This window comes from Fringilla coelebs (assembly GCF_963513975.1).
Source record: "Fringilla coelebs genome assembly, chromosome: 3".
NCBI classification, from domain to species: Eukaryota; Metazoa; Chordata; class Aves; order Passeriformes; family Fringillidae; genus Fringilla; species Fringilla coelebs.
Window position 1 is genome coordinate 102,490,691 of NC_140030.1, and position 20,622 is coordinate 102,511,312.

Consider the following 20,622-nt stretch of genomic DNA (forward strand, 5'->3'; position numbering starts at 1 on the left):
AAATGAAGCTTTTTAAAAGAGCTTTTCTTTTCTCTTCTTCCTGTAGTTCTTTGAAGCAGATGAGCAGCACAAACGTTTAGAAGCAGAGCTAAGGAGCAGACTGGAGGTTTTGGAAACAGATGCTGCCCAGCACCAAGCTGTGGTGGACAGCTTAACAAAGAAATACACAGAGACCATAGAAAAGCTGCAGAGTGATAAAGCCAAACTAGAAGTAAGGAGTTTTTCCTCTTGCTTGCACATTTGAAAAGTTTTGAAATGCAATGTCTTGCTGTGTCAGCACTTACATTGTGAGATTATCTTCTTGCATAAAGATCAAGTCTCAGACACTAGAAAGAGAAGCCAAGGACTGTAGGCTTCGAACTGAAGAATGGTAAGTGGCTTTATTTCATTGATGTAAAGAAATAATTGCTGTGAAACATTAACTGGATTGTTTTTTAAGAATAATACCATTTTAAAAAGGGATTTAATTGGAAGACTTAGATAAAACTCAATTTGTATTATCATGAGGACAAATGTGAGCAGTGCAGGTCAAACCCCCTTCCATTTGCTGTGTATGGAACCAGACAATTCCACCAGACAATTTCTGCTTTCAGTAAGCTTTTTCAATACCAGTAATGTTGATGAAAGTTTGAAGAATTTATTTATAATGCAAGGCCATAGGAAGTAAAATTTTGTATGAAACAAAAATATGTTTTTAAAAACTGCTTCTAAGAACAAAGTTTAAGTAACATATGCTGAGAGAACTGACTGAAAAGAGTTTCAAAAATCCCCCTTCACTGCAAAAGCTTCTTGAAAAATTGTTTTTGCTTCAGGTGCAGTGTTCTCAGCTAGAATATTTGAAAGTTTTTATCAGAGAATTATATTGTTAGTTTTGGAATACTTTCATTGTCTTGAAGCCAAGTTGTAGAAGTTGAGGATTGTGGCCCAAGTCAAATTAGGGTGCATTTCTCTGAAGTTCATTAAGCTGCATTTTTTTAGAAGTTACATGTGCAATATAGATCTTTAATGTAATGAATAAGATGTATAGTAAATGATCAGATGCAGAGTTCCTTCTTTCACATGGTTACCCTCAAGTGTGTATTTTAATTTTGTTGATAGATGTGAAGATAGTTGAATCCAGTAACTCCACTGATACAAGTCAGGGTTTCACTAAAAATGACTTGCAAAAGAGGAGGAAAGCTGTGTTTGGCTGCTGTTTCCTTTTTTGAGGTGTTTGAAAAACTGTAGTTTTAATCCGCTGCTTGTCAGTTTGGGCTTTGTCTATCATGTTCTATGGTGACTGGGTAGTTGATCTCATTGTAACAAGTTATCCCTACTATTTTAATTTATACTGTATTAAATTTTTTAAAGTAATAAAGCCTGACCCTTCATTTCAAACACTGAAATCACTGTCTGTTAAACACATGGCAGGATGTGTCCCGAGAATACTGCCCTTCTGTTTGCCCTGCTTTGTCAGGGGAAGGGATCCATTTGCCTCTGACACCCACACTTTGCTCAGAAAAGCCAGAGGATATGGGACTTGACAGCCTGCATGCTTTGAAAATTAAAGGGCAGAATGTAAGGCAAAACATGTCAAACTGCTTGTTTGTCATTCTTGTAAGTTTGAAAAGGAAATATCAGTACATTTGCAGTTTGTCTTGGAATTAATTTTCTATCATGCTCAGTGCTACTGCAGTACCTGCTGTACAGTTTCTATGCAATTATGGAGCTGCTCTCAAAGAAAAATATTTGTTAATGTGCATGAGCTACCTATTGGCCAGTTTCTTCATATCTTCCTTGTCTGTTTTGGATTATTTTGCTTTGTTAGAGTTGCTAAGTTTCTGTGTATCAAATAGTGTAAGAAAGGAAAAAAACCCTGTCACTTTGACACCTTCCCCCAGCCTCCACTATACGTGCAGGAGTTCTAGATGTCAAATGGGAAGCAAAACAGTGAAGAATTTGGGGGCCTAAGTTGGGTAAGGTGTGGAATTGGTCTGAATCAATAATGGAGTGTTCTTTGTAGATATATGTATATAATGCTGGAATAGATTACTGTTCATCTCAGCAATCCATTCTCATTATATTAGTAATCTTAATTACTTAGGTTCACATGTACATGCACATTCAAATGCAAGTGAAGAAAATTTAGAGAAAAATCACTTGAGAATGCATCAGGAACATAATTGTCAAGTCTTTTCAGAACAGGCAGTATCATAGTAGTGTTTAAATATGGTGTTGAAAAGCCTTTGAGGTATCTCAAATAGTGATGTGACATAGTTAATTGAATTATGGACAACTCATTACCTGCTTATTGGAATGCTGCATTGGATGCATAGTAACTAATTTGGAGTAACTAACTTACCTTCCCATCCAAATTCTAGTAGAAAAAAATGCCTTCAAATAGCTTATGTAGTAGTTGCACTATTGGAAAAGAAGGTGAATTTTAATTCTGAAGTAAATGGAGCTCCTCAGGAATTTAGGATTTTCAAGTTTATGGTAACTTTCACTGCTTTTGTTAGGGATTAGGATTCAATGCTGTGTTAAATATGAGATAAAGGAGGACAAATGACTCCCACTGTATTATTTCTAGAAGGAGACAGCTGTATACTCAAGGGATGCCTATAGTGAGATATGGTGTTGGTGATACAGATAAAATTTTAAAGGTTTACAATGTGTGTGTGTGTGTGGTTTTTCGTTTGTCTCTTTGTTATTTAGCCAGCAACAGCTAAAGAATCTTCAAGCAGCTTTGGGCAGTAGACTGGAAGAATCTCTATGCATAATTAATGAAAAAGTACCTTTTAATGACACAAGTACGTATTGCCTTGGTCTGGGTATCTTGTTTGATTTTTTTTTTTTGGGGTATCCATCTGGAGGGAGTACTCCTTATGAATTAAAATGTATGAGCTGTAAGAAATGTTGGGCATCTGAACAGACACTTGGAGGTGACTGTAGTAAGTATTCCTGATACTTGTCATGGTCTTCTTCAGTAATTCTAAAATTCCAAATTTTTATATGTATAATGAAAATTGAAACTTTTGAATGCTTTTGAGTGATTAGCCACTTGTCTTGTTTAGTGTTGACAGAATACTGTAAATGATGAAGGAACACTGTCAATTTAATGGCTGCTCCATAAAGATTGGGTACTCATCTCAAAGAGTGTTATTTTTGGCAGGGTGTATTCCAGAGGTGTGCAGTAAGTTAAGGTGGGGGAAAACTGGTGGCTGCAGAGATACTGCATCAATAACGGTCTGCACTTTTTACTTGTGGGGAGTTTGTCAGGGTGTCTCATTGATCAGAAAACACACAGAGTAGTTCTTACCTGAAGCCTGTCTTAACTTGTTTATCCCTTCATGGGGAAAAAAGCCCTTTGGACCTGGGGACTTTTACCTGAAGCAATGTTTTTCTGCTTCCCTTCCAACTGCTGCTAGATCAGTTGAAGTGCAGAGGATCCCCTTGAGTTAGGAGTGCTCAGCCTTTGCATGGCTTTGGTACAAGCATGGGTTAGTACGTGCTGGTGTGCACTGTGTGCTTTCCTAAACTGCTGAACACAAGGCTGGGCAGGCACTGCCTGGACTCTTCCGGACCCTTCAAGACCAGGAGGACCCGGAATAGTGAAAAAGCTGAAAGTAGTGAAGAAGGAGCAGAGAAGTGAAAACAGGCTTTTGAACTTCTTGTATATTTCATTGGTGGCTTTTTGCATTTTTAATTCAGTTTAAAACCTGCTGACAATGTTTTCAGTAGCCTTAGGTTCTCTAAAAGCTGATCTGGCAGGTGCTGCAGGGGTGAGTGTGCCAAGCTCTCCACTGGTTTGGCAATGCAGTGGGTCTTGGCTTAGGAACACCAGATCATCATCTCTTCAGGAAGTGTTGACTCCATACAGCGTACCATACTGAGGTGTTGGTGCCTGGAGTTGGTATCCTTTTCACTTCTCTCACTTTGCCTGGCATCTGCTGCCTATTTCTACTTCTCTGGCTTCCTTAGCTTGCATTTTTTAGGTGTTTATCATTGCAGCAAGAACTTTGCTAAAGTAATCTATCTGCTCACTCAGCTGCCATAGCATAATGCCTTTGCTTGTGTAGTAGAAAACGCTGCAAATGGAGAACATCTCTTTAGTGATAGATCAGTGGAAGTCAGGAGGTGTTTGTTTGCTGTGGATTCCAGCTGTCTTTCTATAGACCCTGTAGTTGGCTTCAAGTGTAACTAGCAGCTAATTTCAGTAACAATCAAATGACTGCTAAGCATGATTTACAGAGCAGGAAAAGTTTCTTGAAGATTTTAGTTAGAAGTAGGATTCAATAATTTTGGACAGGATTCAATAATTTTTGGGCAAATTTATTTTCCTCTAAGTGTAACTACCTCTTCCCACGTCTTAATAGCCAAATGTGAATGACACAAAAGGAATAAAAAACTGCAAATTTCCTTTGTGAGCAAATTTTTAACTAAGCTGGTTTTTGTTCAACTGAACTGAGAATGGATGTGATCCCTTTTAAATCTCTAAGACTTTGCAAGCTGTTCTCTAGGTACAAATAGCCCTCTGCCCCTCTAATTGTGGCTGCTTGTAACTGAATAATCATTCTAGTTACTTTGTGACTAGAGAAGAATGCTGAAATACATATACAGTACATCTTAGTCTAAATTATCAACATATTAAATGTATACAGGAGCTTTAAAAAACATGGAAACCAATCAAAAATATATTAGGCTTACTTGGCCCCTCCTTGGCATGTAATTGAAATTTGAAGATAATCTTGAATTCTTTAAGTGTGTTTTCTTTTGAAAGATTTTTTCACTCTTGTTTGTGATGAATATTGTTCTTTGGGCAAGAGGAGTCTGCTCTTATTTTTCAAATTCAGGGTCTTCAGATGATTAAATTTGACTTATAATCTGAGGCAAGTATTAAACTGCTTTCCTTTCCACTTAATCACAGAAACCCTTAAGTGAGGATATTTAGGCCTGCTGTATTGGAGTCAATTGTTTGTATCTCTTTAGTTAATATTGCTTACATAACCTGCAATATCCCTGCAATGAATTTTCTTTTATTAATCAGTATTTACCAAAAAATATCTCTCCCCCACAATTTAACAAGTGCATCTAACTCAATTTTTGTCCTGTAGGATCTGCTCGATACAATGCTCTGAATGTACCATTGCACAACAGAAGGAATCAGGTAAGTGCTTCTTGTACTTTCACGTGACTCAGCATCTGTGTAGAAAGTTGTGCAGAGGTAAAACCAGTCATTTTGGTACCTCAAATGGCAGGAGATAGCCTGTCTTACTACTGTCATGTTATTCTGAGAGCATTTCTGCCCACAGAGCCTCTGCACTTTTCAAGAGCTTGTGTATATTGTTGTTACATCAAGGAGTCTTATTAAAGTTATATAAAATATTCTTTTGTTGTGTCAACCTTCAGTAAGCTAGAAGGTGGAACATTTCATTTTTAAAGCTGATTAAAACTACAATAGTTCAGAGGTCTTTTGTTGGAAAAAGGTGGGTTTGTTATCCTGAATTCCTTTTCCCTCAAACTGAGCTTCTTCGGTCACATCACTTGAGCTTTAGGGAATGTATGCATTTGTAAACTGCACACTGGTGTGTGCACTAAAATGCTGTGTTAGGTAACATTACTTGTCACCAGTCACAGCCCTTTCAAGGAATAAACCATGTCACTTTGAGATCTCTGCATGGTTCATTTACATTGTGTGGATACTTCTTGCCAAAGCACCTCTTGCAGCAGTATAACTCTTATATATTGTAACGTTTTTAGAAAACAGTTTCTGTTCACTGCTGTAATTTAATGAGATTCCTTGTCAATGTTGTTTATTCAGTATTCAAAAATGAGCTTTGGTTTTCCCTGAGTGGCTGAATATTTTAAGGGTTTTTACAATAGCAAATCAGAAACCTTTATGCGGTCAAAATTTTCCTGTGTTGTTACCTCTGAGGATGGACTCTACAGCACTGTGGGGTTTTTCTGTTTCTTTGTGTGTCTCAAGTCTTCAGCTTAGTGCTTTCAGATGCTACTGCAGGAAGATCTAAAATAGTTGCTTTCTCCATTCTTCAGAAGTGCCTATAAAGAGACCTTTTTCCCAATAATGTCTGCTGTGAGAACAGGTGACTTGCTGTTTAGTTTTGTGTTGGAAATAACCTTAAATTTCAGGTTGTTGCTGCTGAGTTCCAAGAAAAATCTGAATAACTGCATGTAAACTCTCTCCTTTTGCTATTTGCTGCCAGCACTATGTCAGGCAGCCTCATGCTTTAAGATCTGCAGTCTTGAAAATACTCTAGGGCAGATTTTTATGACTGGCTTTGCCAGTGGAGGCAAAATGTTGGTGTATTAGCACAGGCTGTGGTGTAAAGGACAGGAAAACAGCAATGTGTGTGTTTCCCTTCCTTGCATGGCTAATTAACATACACAAGCTGAGTATAATGACTGCTTTAATTACTTGCCACCATCCCAGATCCATAATCAAGACTGACCTGATTTAAGAGTCCATTGAAGCATTAAGAGTACATCTCTGAAGGATAAGTTATTCTTGGCTGAAATGTCACTATAGCATTATTTTCTTCCCATAAATCCCAACAGGGAATAGTTTTCTTCTCTCTTGAATTTATGTTCCATTCTGGATTAATTTCTTTGATACCTTCCTACTGTGCTAAAGCCACAGAACAGCCTTACTCATGAGCAGCAGCTCAGCTCTGTCCAGGAAAATAAGAATTGAGTGTTCTTGGTTAGAGAAGCAGACACCTTTAATTCTGGGAGCAAACATCATTGCTTTTTTACTAATTAAATTGAGGTTTCCTTGCAACCTGGTGTTGAGCTGTTGTCAGCAATTAGTCTGTTGTTTGGAAATTTCAGACATGGTTTCTGTAATTGTGCTGACCTCTCAGTGTTTATGTGGCTTGCAAGTTTGAAAAATGCAGCAGAGGCAAACCATGACCAGTTGTGTGAAATAAAAAGATACTTAGTTGTCAGAAAACAATGTGCCCTTCTATAGTTTAGGAATAAAAATTAAGTTAAAAAATAATTGCTGCTGTGTATTTTAGGCTGAAATAACAATAAGAAAGAAATTGCTGATAATGATTTTTTGTATCCAAATAGGGTTTTTTCTCATATTTAAATAGATCCATGTCAAACACAATAATTTTGTAACTTCCTTTACAGCTGAAGCTGCGAGACCTTGCTGGCCAGGCCCTGGCTTTTGTCCAAGAACTTGTAACAGCTCTCCTGAACTTCCACACATACACTGAGCAGAAGATACAGATCTTCCCCATTGATTCTGCAACAGACACAATATCACCCTTGAATCAGAAGGTAAAGTTTACACACTTCAGCTACAAAAATATTCAATTAATTAGACTTCAGTGAGTGATTGATCTTTGTCAGGGAAAATTGCACCACCTTTACTGGAATGCTGTGAGTGTGTTCCTGAGAGCCAGCCCCTCCTGCATGAGACATCTTTTCTGCTCCATGAATTCTCTGAATGTGGATGAGGTGTAGCTGCAGAGAACAGAGAATCCTTTTCCCCTGTGCCTCTGCTAGAAGAGAAATATGATAATCAAATCAAAGCTTTGCTTTTTTAATTGCTAAATTGAAGTGCATCTGTTGAAAGTTCAGCTGACTTGTTTTAAAATAATTATGCACAAATATTGCACTGTTGAATAGAGCTTGTTTTAGTTAATGCACTGGGGCATATGAAATGTTGAGATAGAATCTGGTCTTGTGTTTAAAGTGGTTAGCTGTAATATTAAATAAAGGATAAAAGGTAAACTTATGTGAGGGAGAGAACTTGGACTCTGTTCCCTTGTCAAAAACAACTTTATAATCTGATTTTGGGCTGCTTGTGTGAAGATGTTTCCTGTAAATGTTCTGAAGCTTCAAGTTTGTAAAGCATGTTGAAATTAATATGAGAAATCTGACTCATCTCTTTTGACACAATTCCATAGAAAGATTTTTCTGAGAATCATTCAGAGCTGTTGAGCTGCATGTTTTGACTTTGTTTTCCTATGCTGTGAACTAGAGAAAATAACTGTGCGCAAGGATTTCTGTGGGGATGCACACATGTATGCTTTGGAACAAATTGCATTTAGATCAGAGTTGGCTTCATAGTTTAAAGTATCTGGGAGTATTTAAGTTTCAGGAAGTGATTCAGTCTCTTAATTTCATTTTATAGTTGCCAGGGCTCAGATTTAGGCTACTGAGGTGAATTGTGGTTTGCATTGATCAAGTGGCTGCAGTGCATGTGGTGTCAATGTTAACTACCACAAAACTTTCCTGTTCTTTGGAAAACCTTCTATAACCTCTTTTCAGGTAACAAATGTGTTTATGAAGGTGGTTATCCACTAGAGAAATCCCTTTGTTTGCCTTCTCAGTTGTTTCAACTGTTTTAGTCAAGAACACCCTTCTGCAGAGATTCAGCATAGTTTGAGAACATTTTCTTGCTCCTGCCACCAAATGCACTCAGAATGGCATGTCCTTCCTGTGAAAGTGATGTGGTTTAGTAATCTTTAAGATTTTTTGGGGCAGGAATGGTGTCTTTTTTGTTGTTTTTTATGTGACCCAGTGTGGTGACTGCATTCTCAGATACTACTGCAGTTTGCACTAAAGCAATAAAATCAGATTTCCTGGACATCTCTTCTCACAGGTTTTTTTCCCCTGACTTCCTAGTTAACACTTCTTTATTGTTCTTCATCACAGCTGAAACAGGCAACTTAATCAGAACCATAATTTCATTTTCCTTTTCTTATAATTGAGTCTGATTCAGTAGTTCAGGCTTTGTTTTCATAATTATGTCTCTTGTAGTCTGCCCCATTGTGTATTCATGGCCTAATTCCCTCAATGCATGCTACTTCTCAGGGCTTTTGCTGTGACTTTCCAGTACTGAAGCATCTTTTATTGCTCACTGAAGCTGTAGTTGCTTCTGTATGTTTGATTAATTTATCTATTTGCTTGGCAAGTGTTCTCAGTGTGATTTTTTTTTTTTTCTTTTTAATTTTATTTTTAGCTACTCCACCAAGTTGGTCAAAAACGTCCCCTTAATATGGTAGAGAAGATGAAACAAGTGTCAGGTAGTGGCTTAGCAGACTTGCACTGATTTATTTTTCCCCAACTCCAGGTCTTGTCTGGTGCTTTCAAGCTATTTTCCCCACCAAACATTCAAAGTAGATGTGGACAATTCCCTGCCAGGTTCAAGTATTCCTTTTCTCTTTAAGGGTCGGATTGCTGGGTTCTGCTGGGTCTACAGCATCATGCTGGATAATTCAAGTCCTCTCTCTTGCAACACAAGCCAGGAGCATTCTGCATGTGTTATTTCTTCCTCCTTAGATTTAGGAATTTTCCCTAATTCCACCCAGGTTTGTGCATGCATGGATCAGAGCTTAGCCTCTCACTCTTCTTGTTAACACTGTTATCACACTGTAATAATACGAGGAACAATTAAAAATCTCTTGTACTCTCTTTGCCTGGGATCTTTAGCTGCTCTTGTGGTGTAAATAATCAAAGGTGAAGGTATCTTTCTGTGGGGTAAAATAAAAGCCAGGATTGCTTTTGACTACTTGTATTAATTTGTGGAAGAAGCTTTTTGTGGTATTGAGGTACCAAAATGGAAAGCTGATGGTGTTGTTACATTTGATTGTGTGTAAGAGTACACCTTATGTTCTCAGGTCTGCTTTTTTGAAGGCAAAATTAACTGTAGGATTTAATTAAGCAATTTTTAGCAAAGTCAGGCAGGTCCATGAGGCCGAAGTCATAGTTTTAGAAATAAGAATTCTCCTGTGATCAGTTAGAGCTCCATGCTTTGCATTAGCGTAAGCATGCTTTGACTCGTGTTGAAAACTGGGCTGGACACAGATGAAAAGACAAGAAAAGACACATCTTTTGCTCTCAGTTTGACTTGGGTTTAGTTCTTCAGTATTTGCACAGCACAGCTTTGCAGATGTTTGTGCTGATGGACAAGGCTGGGAGGCAAACTACTTTTGGGAAGAAGGTGGGGTAGTTTATTCTGTGGCTAAATGGTGCATGGATCTAGCCTTAATTGGATGGAGTTGAGGAAGAAATGCAGGAATGTTTAAAACTAAAAAGCAAGGGTTTGGTGTGCTGTGCATGGCAGTTGAAATGAGACTGGATGCCCTGGCAAAGCCTTAGGTGTGGTTTTGCCTGGACTTCCAGTGCTTCTCAGTTTCCCTCAAGGTGTGTTTTTGACTGTAGAAGAGGTTGCTGTTCATCACTGGACTGTTGTATCTCATTAGTGACATCTCGGGCATCGTGAAGGGGGACAGGGGCTTGGCCAAAACGTCCTGTTCAGTTGTTACCTTGGCAGAGTTGAGCTGTCAGCAAGCACCATTTTAAAACCTCTGTGTCCTCAGTTCTCACAGTATCTCCATGAAAATGCTTCCTACGTTCGCCCTCTGGAGGAAGGAATGCTGCACTTGTTTGAGAGCATCACGGAGGATACTGTGACAGTCCTGGTAAGATTTCCTCCCTTTAGTTCCCACAAAGATTTTTTACAGAGCAAAAGCACTTACCTGTTGTTTTTTCCTTTCAGGAAACAACTGTGAAATTGAAGGCCTTCTCAGAACATTTAGCTTCCTACTTAGGCTTTTTAAGAAAGATTCTTCCTTATCAGTTAAAAAGGTACCTTTCATTTGACAGATCAAATTTAAAGGCACTGTGTCAGACATGCAGCACCATCAGCACCTACAACTCAAATATTAAGTCAAACCTTAAAATACTCTGGCCTCTGCTGTCTTAAAAGGCTGAATTCTTTCTTGTTTTGTTTTGTTTTTTCTTGTTTTTTTGGGTTTTTTTTTTGTTTGTTTTTTTTTTTTTTTGCATGTTGTTTTCTAAACCTTGAGATTAGGCACAGCTTTTTTGGGGCATGAGGACTAAAACCATGTTTAAAGCCCTCCACACACACCCTCCCTCACAGACGAGACTTTATAAATAATGAAGCTTTTATGAATGTTTCTTAGTGTTATTTTATAGCATTGATACTATTCAGGTGTGATACACTGTAACTGTTAATGCCTTGAGCTTCTCTGAGGGTTATTTCTCAATCAGTAAATGTAGCAATGTAGTAAAACTTGGCTAGGTCTACATCCCTTCTGCTGGGAAAATCTTTGTTCCAGAGTTGATTGAAGGGAGATGAATTATAGGTGCAAAGAGCTGCTTTAAGAGAGGGCTTGGACTAAGGAAGGAAAAAAAAGCCTTGATTTATGCCTCCTTTATACCTGTTCTCATGCTCCTTAGGAAGCAAAAGAGAATTTATGTAGTAGAGGCAAAAGTCTTCAAACTTAAATTGCTGCAATCAGTTCCTTGCTGTGAGAGTAAATCATTTTTGGCTTGTGACAGAAACACCTGGGAGTGGCCATGCACACTGTAATTTCATGTGTTGCTAAGTTCCTCTGCTGTGTTAGCCTTTCTAAAATCAATTCCTGGTCTGCTGTTGCTTTGGTCTGGGGAGGTAGAGAACACCTATGTGCTCTAAAACTCGTGAGCTTGTTATTTTTAAGACAATTGCTTGCTTTTAAAAAAATAATTCATATATTCCTAGTTTGGAAGAAGAGTGTGAGTCTTCTCTTTGCACAGCTGCTTTAAGAGCTAGAAATATGGAGCTGCACAGAGACATGAAAAGGTTGACTGCAGTCTTTGAGAAGCTCCACACATATGTCAGTCTTCTGGCCTTACCAAGTAAGTGTCACTTCTAGCTTGGCTAGTTTTCTGTGGGTTTTTATAGGATGATTGACAGTGTGCCTTTTGTCACCTCTTAATTATCAAATGGTTAATAAACTGTTTTCTTACTAATCATCACTTCCAGCCCCTCGTTTTCGTAAGGTTATAACAGCTATCATGTTAATAAGTAATAAAATGAAATTAATAAAATGAGGTGAAGCCTTTGTGTGTATGTGTGTGGGGAAGCTATCTCCAAATGCATCCTGTAAATAGCAGTAGGAAATCATTATTTTATAGCTTCAGGTTATGTCAGTCTTCACCCTTTAGAAAGGCCCACATTGTCTTTCCTACAGATGTGAGCATGTCTTTCTGTATGTGTGGTTTTTAAGACCAACACAATTGATATTTATGAAATCTGAATAAAAACTAGGGGAGTTGAAAGAGACTAAACTAGGGACTAAAACTAGGGACTTCACCTGCCTGCTCTGCCAGAATTGGAGATATGTATATTTGATATTGAAGGGGAAATTTAAGTAAATTAATCTATTGTTACTCATACTCCGTGCAAATGGTTCTAGTAGGTGGAAACTGAATTATTTTCAAATCTTAACTTTTTTCATTCATGCTCAAATCTTAGTTTTGTGGTTTCCTTCTTATGTGTTACTTTTAGGTACAAGACCAGAAGGACTCCTTAGGACAAATTACAACTTTGTGTTTACAAACATTGCTGCAAGTCTTCATGGATTCCATGACATTTTAAAAGGTGAGAGTTGGGAATGTTGTCTTGTTTCAGCTTTGCTGCTTTCTTGTTTAGCACAGCACACATGCACTCTCTAACAGTGCTGGATGTATTGCATGTGATAAATCTGGTTTGTTTTACCTTGACAAGCTAAGAGACTAAACGTCCTGACCACTTGTTTTAGACATTCATGCATGGTTTTCATTCCTCCATTCTCTTACCTTTGTTCCTCAGAGCAGCTGAATTATTTAATTGTGGCTCTCTAGATTTTCCTGAGCAGCATCACTTTGCTTTCTGAGCTTCATTGTTCTCCTGAAACTAGCACACAGAATGGAATTCTGTGAAATGTACATATTTTCCCTTGCTTATGTAGCATTGACCTAGCACCTGCCTTCACAGTGGAATTCTTCCTTCCTATTTTTAGGGTGATGACTATTTTTAACATGCATATATAACCAAAGGTTACAAGCAAGTCTGAGTTTGAAACTTGGCTTCTTCTGGAAAATGGTTTACCTTGCTTTTATCAGAACAACATGGATATGTTATGTTTTCAGTGAAGGGGTATTTGGTTAAAACTCACAATTTTGAATCTGATGTTCCTGCATGTCCTAGAATTTCAGTACCATGTATCTGATTCTGGGGAGAAAATAATCCATAGAGATGAACTGGATTTTTACTATTCAGCTGTTTAAACATTAAGCTTTCATAATTTTAAGTGAAATTGGGATTTTTTTCCTAATAGCAAGAGTAGTGTGTCCCCATTTTGCAGAGTTCTTGTTTTAAAGAAAAAAAGAAGATATTAAAGGTTGTACCTTACACGAAATGAGACCCTAAACCATGAGTTTTGTAGCATAGATAAGTTTAAAATACTTTCTACCTCTTAATCTGGTCACTGTAATGTAAAGTCAATCCAATTTATAATTTAAAGGAAATACAAAAAATAGAAGTAGTGAAGAAAACTGTCAGTAGAATTCATTAGCTATCAACAGAAATGTTCTTAATATCTCACACTCCCATACTTGAGAATATTTAATTTCTCTCTTCTTTTTAATCCCAACTGATTTTGAACTTTTTAAGATTACTTCAGATTGCAGTTTGTGGTGGTGATGAGTTGGGATTTCTCTATTCTGTAGCAATAGTACTCTGTTTAAAATAGGTGTACATTATTCACTTGTCAGACAATTACTTCTTTTTTTTTTTTAAATTAGGCCACGTTGAGAATGTTCTTACATGATAAATACTTGATTCTTTTTAAATTTTGGTGTTCTTGAAATTGATATATTTAGGCTAAGTTGCCTTTGTGAGTGACTGTCAGAAAGTTTTTTATTCTTAATTTGGCATAAATGTGCTTTTCATTTTCCAGATATTTCCAAGCACTATAGTCAGAAAGCTGCTTTAGAACAGGAAGTTCCAACTGCCACACAGAAACTCATAACTACAAATGATTGCATTTTATCCTCTGTTGCTGCTTTAACAAATGGAGCGGGCAAGGTAATGGATATTTTTGTTTCAAACAACGCCTTAACTTGTGCAGATTTTTAAGAAACAAAAATAAACTTAGCTGAATGATTTAGAAAATCTCTGTGTGCCTCTGATATTAATAATCTGTCGTGTCATGTTGATTCTTGAGTTATTTTCAGGCTATGAGTTAAAAACAACTGTGTGATGAAAGTAGATCCCGTGAAGAGGGTGCTTTGTGTTAGGGAGGTGTAAGTTACATGGAAGAGCCTGCAGCTTGTTTCAAAGTCTTGTTAGGGAGTCCAGCTTCACTAAATACTTTTCAAAGACTAATTGCTCCATTGACTCCTGGTTAATTCAAAGAGCCACTTCTCTTGATGTGTTTAGATGGCCTCGTTCTTCAGCAACAACTTGGATCACTTCAGCGCCTCGTTGAGCTATGGCCCTAAGGGAGGGGCAGAGTTCATCAGCCCTCTCTCAGCTGAGTGCATGCTGCAGTACAAGAAGAAGGCAGCTGCTTATGTCAAGTCCTTGAAGAAGGTTTGTTCAGACAGCGTGCTCGCACAGAGGGAGCACAGTTCTGTTGAGGGTTATGCCAAGCAGAACACAAACTAAGGATTTGCAGGGTTTGGAATGGAAGAGATTGTCTGAATGACAGGTTTTGGCTGAGGAAGTGGAACCCCTCAGTGCAATAATGCTACTGAAACCTTTAGAGAGTGTAGTTGCCCTCACAACTGAGGGTATGTGCCACTTTGCCATTACCCATTTCCACTAATTATTTCTGTGCCAAGACTCCAAGGAGAAGAGGGTGGCTGCTTATGTGAATTTCCTCCTGTATTCACCAGGAATATGGAGTGAATGAAACCATATTCTTACACTTGCACTCACTGGAAGACATAGGGGGGAAAAAAAATGGAGGTACCCTGGAGAAAATGTGCTGAACCAAAGGATTAAGTTCAGTCAGATCTCCCTGTTGCCTCCATTAAAATGAACAATTAAGTGATGTGCTTAGCAGTTGTTACTAAATCACTTTACTGCAGTATTTATAAAGAGGACCTTAGGATGGCCTTTGATCCTTAATTAACACTCAGAGTTTTCTGAGCACTTTTTAACTGTACCTTTTGGGGCAGTATTTCTTGAGAGCTCAAACCATTTTTTCCCACTGCCATTAAGCACTTGGAACATGGGGTTTTTTCCCTTTACTGAAATAAGGAAAGAAGTAAGAATATAAAAGCAGAATACATGTTCTGACCTAGTCTGTAACATGTTTTGAGAGGGGTTTTTTGATTCTTCTGCAGCCTTGTGCAGATTCAGTGCCTTATGAAGAGGCTTTAGCCAATCGCCGAGTTCTCCTGAGTTCTACAGAAAGCAGGGAAGGTCTTGCACAACAGGTATTGTACTAACATGTAAGGCAGTGCATTTTGTAAAGGTAAACTTGGATCAAAGTCTCCAATTTATGTCTGTGGTCATTTGTAGGTGTATATGAATGTGCTGAACCTTAAAATTAGACTGTAGATGTCTTGTGGAGTTTTGAAAGTAAAACCCTTGTCAGGCTGGGTTATCTGCAGAATGTACATGTAGGTAGATACAGGAGCCAGGATTATGCCATTGATACCTTCATTTGGAAATACAAGAAGTCAGGTAATCTTTAATTAAAATAAATGCAAAATAAAGACAGGAATAAGGCATGCTGAAGGATTAATTTTTAATGGTGTGTACTGATTTGAGTCCTCTTTTGGACTATGCAGGAATTATTTGCACTGGTTAAGAGCACAGATTTTTTTTTTTTTTTCCCCAGTTAGAGTAATAGATTAGAGTTTCTTTCTTCCAGTATGCATATATATATTATTTTTTTTTCTGGAAGGTCAAGCAGGGTGGGTAACATGGTATTTAAAAGGCCTACACAGTTTGTCCATTTCTTTGTATGAATAAGAATAAATAATTAATACTACACTTCTTTATTAGCTTGTATACTCAGCCTGTGCTTGACTCACTGTTATTGGACTGTTACAGAAATACATACTTTGGGGATTTTTTTTTTTTAAGTTACCAATATTCTAAGTGTATTAGTAGTAGTGAAATGAATTTCAGCAGAAATGTGCAGTGATTTGATGTGTTTTATTCCATAGTTGCTTTCTTACCTGGACAAAGTGGGTAGTTCTGTCTGTGTGAGGTGGGACAGCTGGGAGGAAACAGTTTGTTTTTCTAGCATAGAAAAAGGTAGTGATAGTGCCAGGTGCACATCTTTCAAGTTTTTATAGAAGTCTTCCCTGCTTTGGTTTTTCACCTGCTACAATGTTGCCAGTTTTATGAGCTATGCATGTTTCAAACTAATTAAATGATGTCATTTTTGACAAAGAACCACAGCTAAGTGCACAGCTCAGAACAGTGGTTGTTTACCTGCTGCACTTTGTTAGCTCACTTATGGTTTAAAATAATACTGTCCTCAAACATTTCCTGTGTGTGGGTTTTTTCCTCCTGGGTTCAATAACCTGGACTGTAAACTTTCCTTCCTAAAGGTCCAGCAGAGTTTGGAGAAAATTGCAAAACTTGAACAAGAAAAAGAGCACTGGATGTTGGAGGCTCAGCTAGCTAAAATTAAGCTAGAGAAAGAAAACCAAAAACTGAAGAACTCTCTTAGTGGACATTTAACTGAAACTATCCAGGAGCGTTCAGTTCTGCCAAATATAGCAGAACAAAAGAAGGAAACCACAGAAAAGAGTCTGAGGGAACCTATTAAGAGCACCAGTCTGGTAAGTGACCTTTCCCTTCAATAGAGAAAAATCCACTTTCTTTAGTAGCAGTGCTGTTTGATCAGTGGAACACTAAAAATGAAAGCCTTTTGACTGTATTGAAAAGCATTCACTCTTGGGGTCCTTGTATTTGCAAAGCTGCTTGCAAATTCTTTCTGCAGAATTGGACACTTCTTGGATTTTGAGACTTTGTTTGCTGTCTTTAGTATTGTGAAGATATTTTTGTAGTTCTGTCCATGTGTAACTGAGGGGGAAATAATAGGTGCTTAACCTCCTGATTTGTCTGTAGTTAGGGAACTTTGCAAGTGGTGTGTATCTCGGGTTGGGCCTGTGTTTCCAATACTTTTATTCATCTCTAGGAATGTTAAAGCAAATGGAAGTAGGTGTAGGTAATGTTTATCAAAGATTTACTGGGGTCAATTTGGGCTTAGCAATTGCTTTTGGATGTAGCATGCATTCTTTCCTTGCTCTTCTTGTGCTGGTAAATGGCTTTTTCCTGTTTACTAGCATATTTAAAATGAATTGGCCTTTCCCCTGAATTCCACTTCTGAAGTGGCATAGTGGTATTAACAGGAATGTCATCTGTAAGAAATAATAGATCCACTCAGCATTCAATAGAATTCTGTTTTTTTTTCTTTTTTTTCTTGTCCTCCCTGCTTTCCTGCTCCAAGATAAAAGTAACCAGTGGATTGTTTTGAAAGCCCCAGTTCTGAAGTACACTGGCATCTTAAGTTTTTGATCCTCTATTTGATTCCTTAGGAGTTTGATGAGAGTGTTACTCATGTGTCAACATATTGTATGAATGTTCCTCATAAACATGACTCTGTAGTCCTGTTGAGATCAAGGGGAAAAAAGCCCCTTCGATTCTCTGGGAAGATATCCTTTCATGAAACCAGGTATTGGCTTACGCTGCTCCTGTAGAGTTCTGTCAGTGCTTACTAGTCAGAGGGGAAAGGGAGGAATTTGGAAGGTATTCAAGAAATCCAGGTTGACTTTCCTTCCTCTTAAACATGACAAGTAATGTTTCAGTGTGCTAACGTGGCTCTGAATTAGTTTCATATGATCAAGCAGTTGCATAACCATAGGAGCCCAGCTGCATCTTGTTGCTTCTATTGCCTTTTCCCTGTGTACCTCCTAAGACAAGAGCTATATTTTTGAGAGTTGGTGTCAGGTTTAATTCTGTTCAAGGCACTCATGTAACCATTCTTGTTTATGTTACAGGTGGAAGTACTTAAATTTCATTTCAGTTTGAATGGTTGCAAGATTGTTTAAATTCAAAGTCCTTCTATGACTGAAACCAAAATGTAGCTGTGGTATCTATTTTTTTGCAGTTTCTCATTAAGTGTATTTTCTTCCTTGTTCTAGATTGGAATGTTGACTGTAACTACTGATAATGAAAAGGTAATCTGTTTTAAACATTAGTAAAGTCCATCTGTTAAACACTTCAATTCTGATTCTGCTAAACTTATTCCACTGGTCTAATTACCAAGAATACTCCTGTATAATGGCAGTGGTCAAATTTCTGAAATCCATGTGTTCTTTAATTTTCTTCTGTTAGTGGACTCTTATTTGGCCCTTGTAAGCCTTTTGGAGCAGTGTGAACTGCAGTCAGGGTCTGCTCTCTGTAATTTGAGGAAGGCACTGGTCATTGTGGGAAGCTATAAAATCAGAGGGTTTTGGGAGAGCTGCAAAAGGCAGGCCTCAGAGATAGCAGAACTGTGATTGGAGCTAAGCAGTAGCCCTAAGATAGGTCAGCAGAAAAATTATGTAAGAAGTAGAAAAGTAAGGACAAATAGAACAGTGGTCTGTGTATTAATGCTTGTCTAGAATAACTCCCTAAGCTGCAGAAAAGTCTATCTAGTGAGGTGTTAGGAAGTTCTAAGCTTAATAATTGGAGCCCTGTGCATTGTAGCTTAAGGCTTACAAGCAGGTATTGTATTCAAGATAAGCAAGCATTGTTTAACCAAGGGTACCTGTGCTTATAGTGGTTGGATAGAACTACTGTCAATATGCTTTTGCTTTGTGTGATTGGTGAAAAACTTATAAAGTAAATTGTTAGTCTGCTGCCTGGGATGTGAGCTCCTGGCATCTTCCCATTGTCATAACCATGTCATCAGGCTGATGCTGGAAAATCAAACAGCTCAAGGCACGTTCCCCAGCAGTCAAGTCCCGTTTGTGATGTGTACATAGCTCCTGGCTGGAGATTGTCTGGCTGTGCCTCAGGAGCCCAAACTGTATCCCAAGCCTCCATTCTTAACCCGGGAGGAAGGGCTCAAGCTGCCTAAAAAGCCCGGGCTGCAGTGCCTGGGCTACAAAGTGCAGGTCACCCTGAAACAAGCCCTGAACCAGCCCTCAGAATAAATGTTACCTCTTCATTTAGCCCTGCTATAATGTAACACTAGCTCCAGCAGGAACTCCTGAGAGTAAGGTTCACTACTTTCCCTTTACTGGTATCACAGGGAAGTGATGTGTAGGTTAGTTCACTCCTCCTTCTGAAAGTGGGATGAAAAAGGATAGAGGGCTAGATAATAAATAACTCATATAAATCCTTAAAGGCTTCTGCACAGTGCTGAACTTGAAGGTGATGTCAAATCATGTGAAAGCTGACTCCAGTGGGTTCGTCTGTAAACTACTGATTTGTTGGGTTTTTTATTTTTATTTTCTTTTTTAATTTCAAATGTCTAAAGAAACTTCCGGAATGTGCAACATTAGTAATGGTTTTGACTTTTGTACGCTTCTGAAATACAGTTATGTGAAGGAATTCTTCCTTGTTTGGAAGAGACAGTAAGTTTTCATGTAGATGAAAGCTGTTAACTTCTGGATTTTCATCTTCATCAGACACTTGATATATTAAAGCAAGTTAAATTCTTACCTTTTCAGTCAGCTCTTTGTCTTGTAAGGAAATCTGACATTAAGAGTCCCCATAAAATGACAAATAGCAGTGTGGCTTGCTGTAAATCTTCTGTTGTGTTTGGGGAATTTGATACTTTTTGATAGAGCAGCCAGGGCTCAGAAGGAAAGAAGAAAAAAGTCTGTATAGAGGCAATGTTGTGATTCGGTTATTCAGTCTACTAAACATAAATGTTGTCTGCTTAAACTTTTCTTTGCCAGGCTCCAGATGTTGAGTCTCGTGAAGACCTGATAAAAACTCACTACATGGCCAGGATAGCAGAGCTGACCTCTCACCTGCAGCTTGCTGACAGCAAATCAGTGCACTTCCATGCTGAGGTGAGCATGCAGGCAAGGACAGTAAATCTCTTTTTGAACTTCCCACAGGCAAGTGCTATCATAGTGAATTTCAATATATGGAGCATAAATGCTTTATAAAAATCTGTTCCTGGAATATTTTTCATTGTGGTCTGGCATGCATAAAAACAGATACTGTAAAAGAGCTTTTTATGCTTAATAAATCCTTTGGTAGCCTTGTCTTGGCTGCATTAAGAAGTATAATGTGTGTCATGTATAGGTTTGTTCACATAAGCTGAAGCAGCTGGCTTTAGTTACCAAGGAAGTTTTGACTTAATTTTATAGTGATGCTGATGTCATTCAAAAATATTTGAGTGTATTATGAAGTGATAGAAACAGCTCTCCTGAGAAAATTGGCTCTTAGGCATAAGTTATACTGCAAGAATGAACAAGGTGATTCATTGTATCTATGGTTTCCTCTTCACTTCAAGTCATGAGGGAACTTTTCTTGAAAGTATCTGTTTTGATTTGTGTAATAAATGATGTGGAATACACTAAAGCTCCAGGTTAACAGAGCAAATCCTCTTAAATATTTTTTTTAATGGAAGATGTCATAGTATTGGAGGAACCATCTTTTCTGTGATATTTTGAGCCTTGTATGAAGTGAGTTTTTTGTATTGCTTTTTATTTATGAGAAGTTTTGTAGCAGTTACATGAAAAATACAATATTTAGAGGATTGCCAATATGGCAGCTTTGTTAAATGAAACATTTCATGTTAACTATTCCATTACCTCTGCATTTAAAAATGTGCACAAACTCTGAGTTTCTTGGAATCCAAGTGTCAC

The 20,622-nt window shown here is 37.9% G+C and overlaps 1 protein-coding gene across 2 annotated transcripts in view; it reads left to right on the forward strand.

Annotated features, from left to right (window-relative positions):
* PPP1R21 (protein phosphatase 1 regulatory subunit 21) overlaps positions 1–20,622 on the forward strand; it is a 31,925-nt gene that overhangs the window by 5,879 nt on the left and 5,424 nt on the right. Inside the window, exons 5-19 of one of the 2 annotated variants that reach the window (XM_084201977.1) lie at positions 47–211; positions 312–370; positions 2,695–2,789; positions 5,094–5,146; positions 7,135–7,284; positions 10,335–10,436; positions 10,514–10,602; positions 11,522–11,658; positions 12,311–12,403; positions 13,743–13,870; positions 14,225–14,377; positions 15,136–15,228; positions 16,357–16,590; positions 17,956–17,991; positions 19,702–19,818. In XM_084201977.1, the coding sequence (XP_084058103.1) occupies positions 47–211; positions 312–370; positions 2,695–2,789; positions 5,094–5,146; positions 7,135–7,284; positions 10,335–10,436; positions 10,514–10,602; positions 11,522–11,658; positions 12,311–12,403; positions 13,743–13,870; positions 14,225–14,377; positions 15,136–15,228; positions 16,357–16,590; positions 17,956–17,991; positions 19,702–19,818 (1,704 nt within the window). Of the gene's footprint in view, positions 1–46; positions 212–311; positions 371–2,694; positions 2,790–5,093; positions 5,147–7,134; positions 7,285–10,334; positions 10,437–10,513; positions 10,603–11,521; positions 11,659–12,310; positions 12,404–13,742; positions 13,871–14,224; positions 14,378–15,135; positions 15,229–16,356; positions 16,591–17,921; positions 17,992–19,701; positions 19,819–20,622 lie in introns of those variants that run through there. The other variant, XM_084201976.1, reaches the window with a different exon arrangement.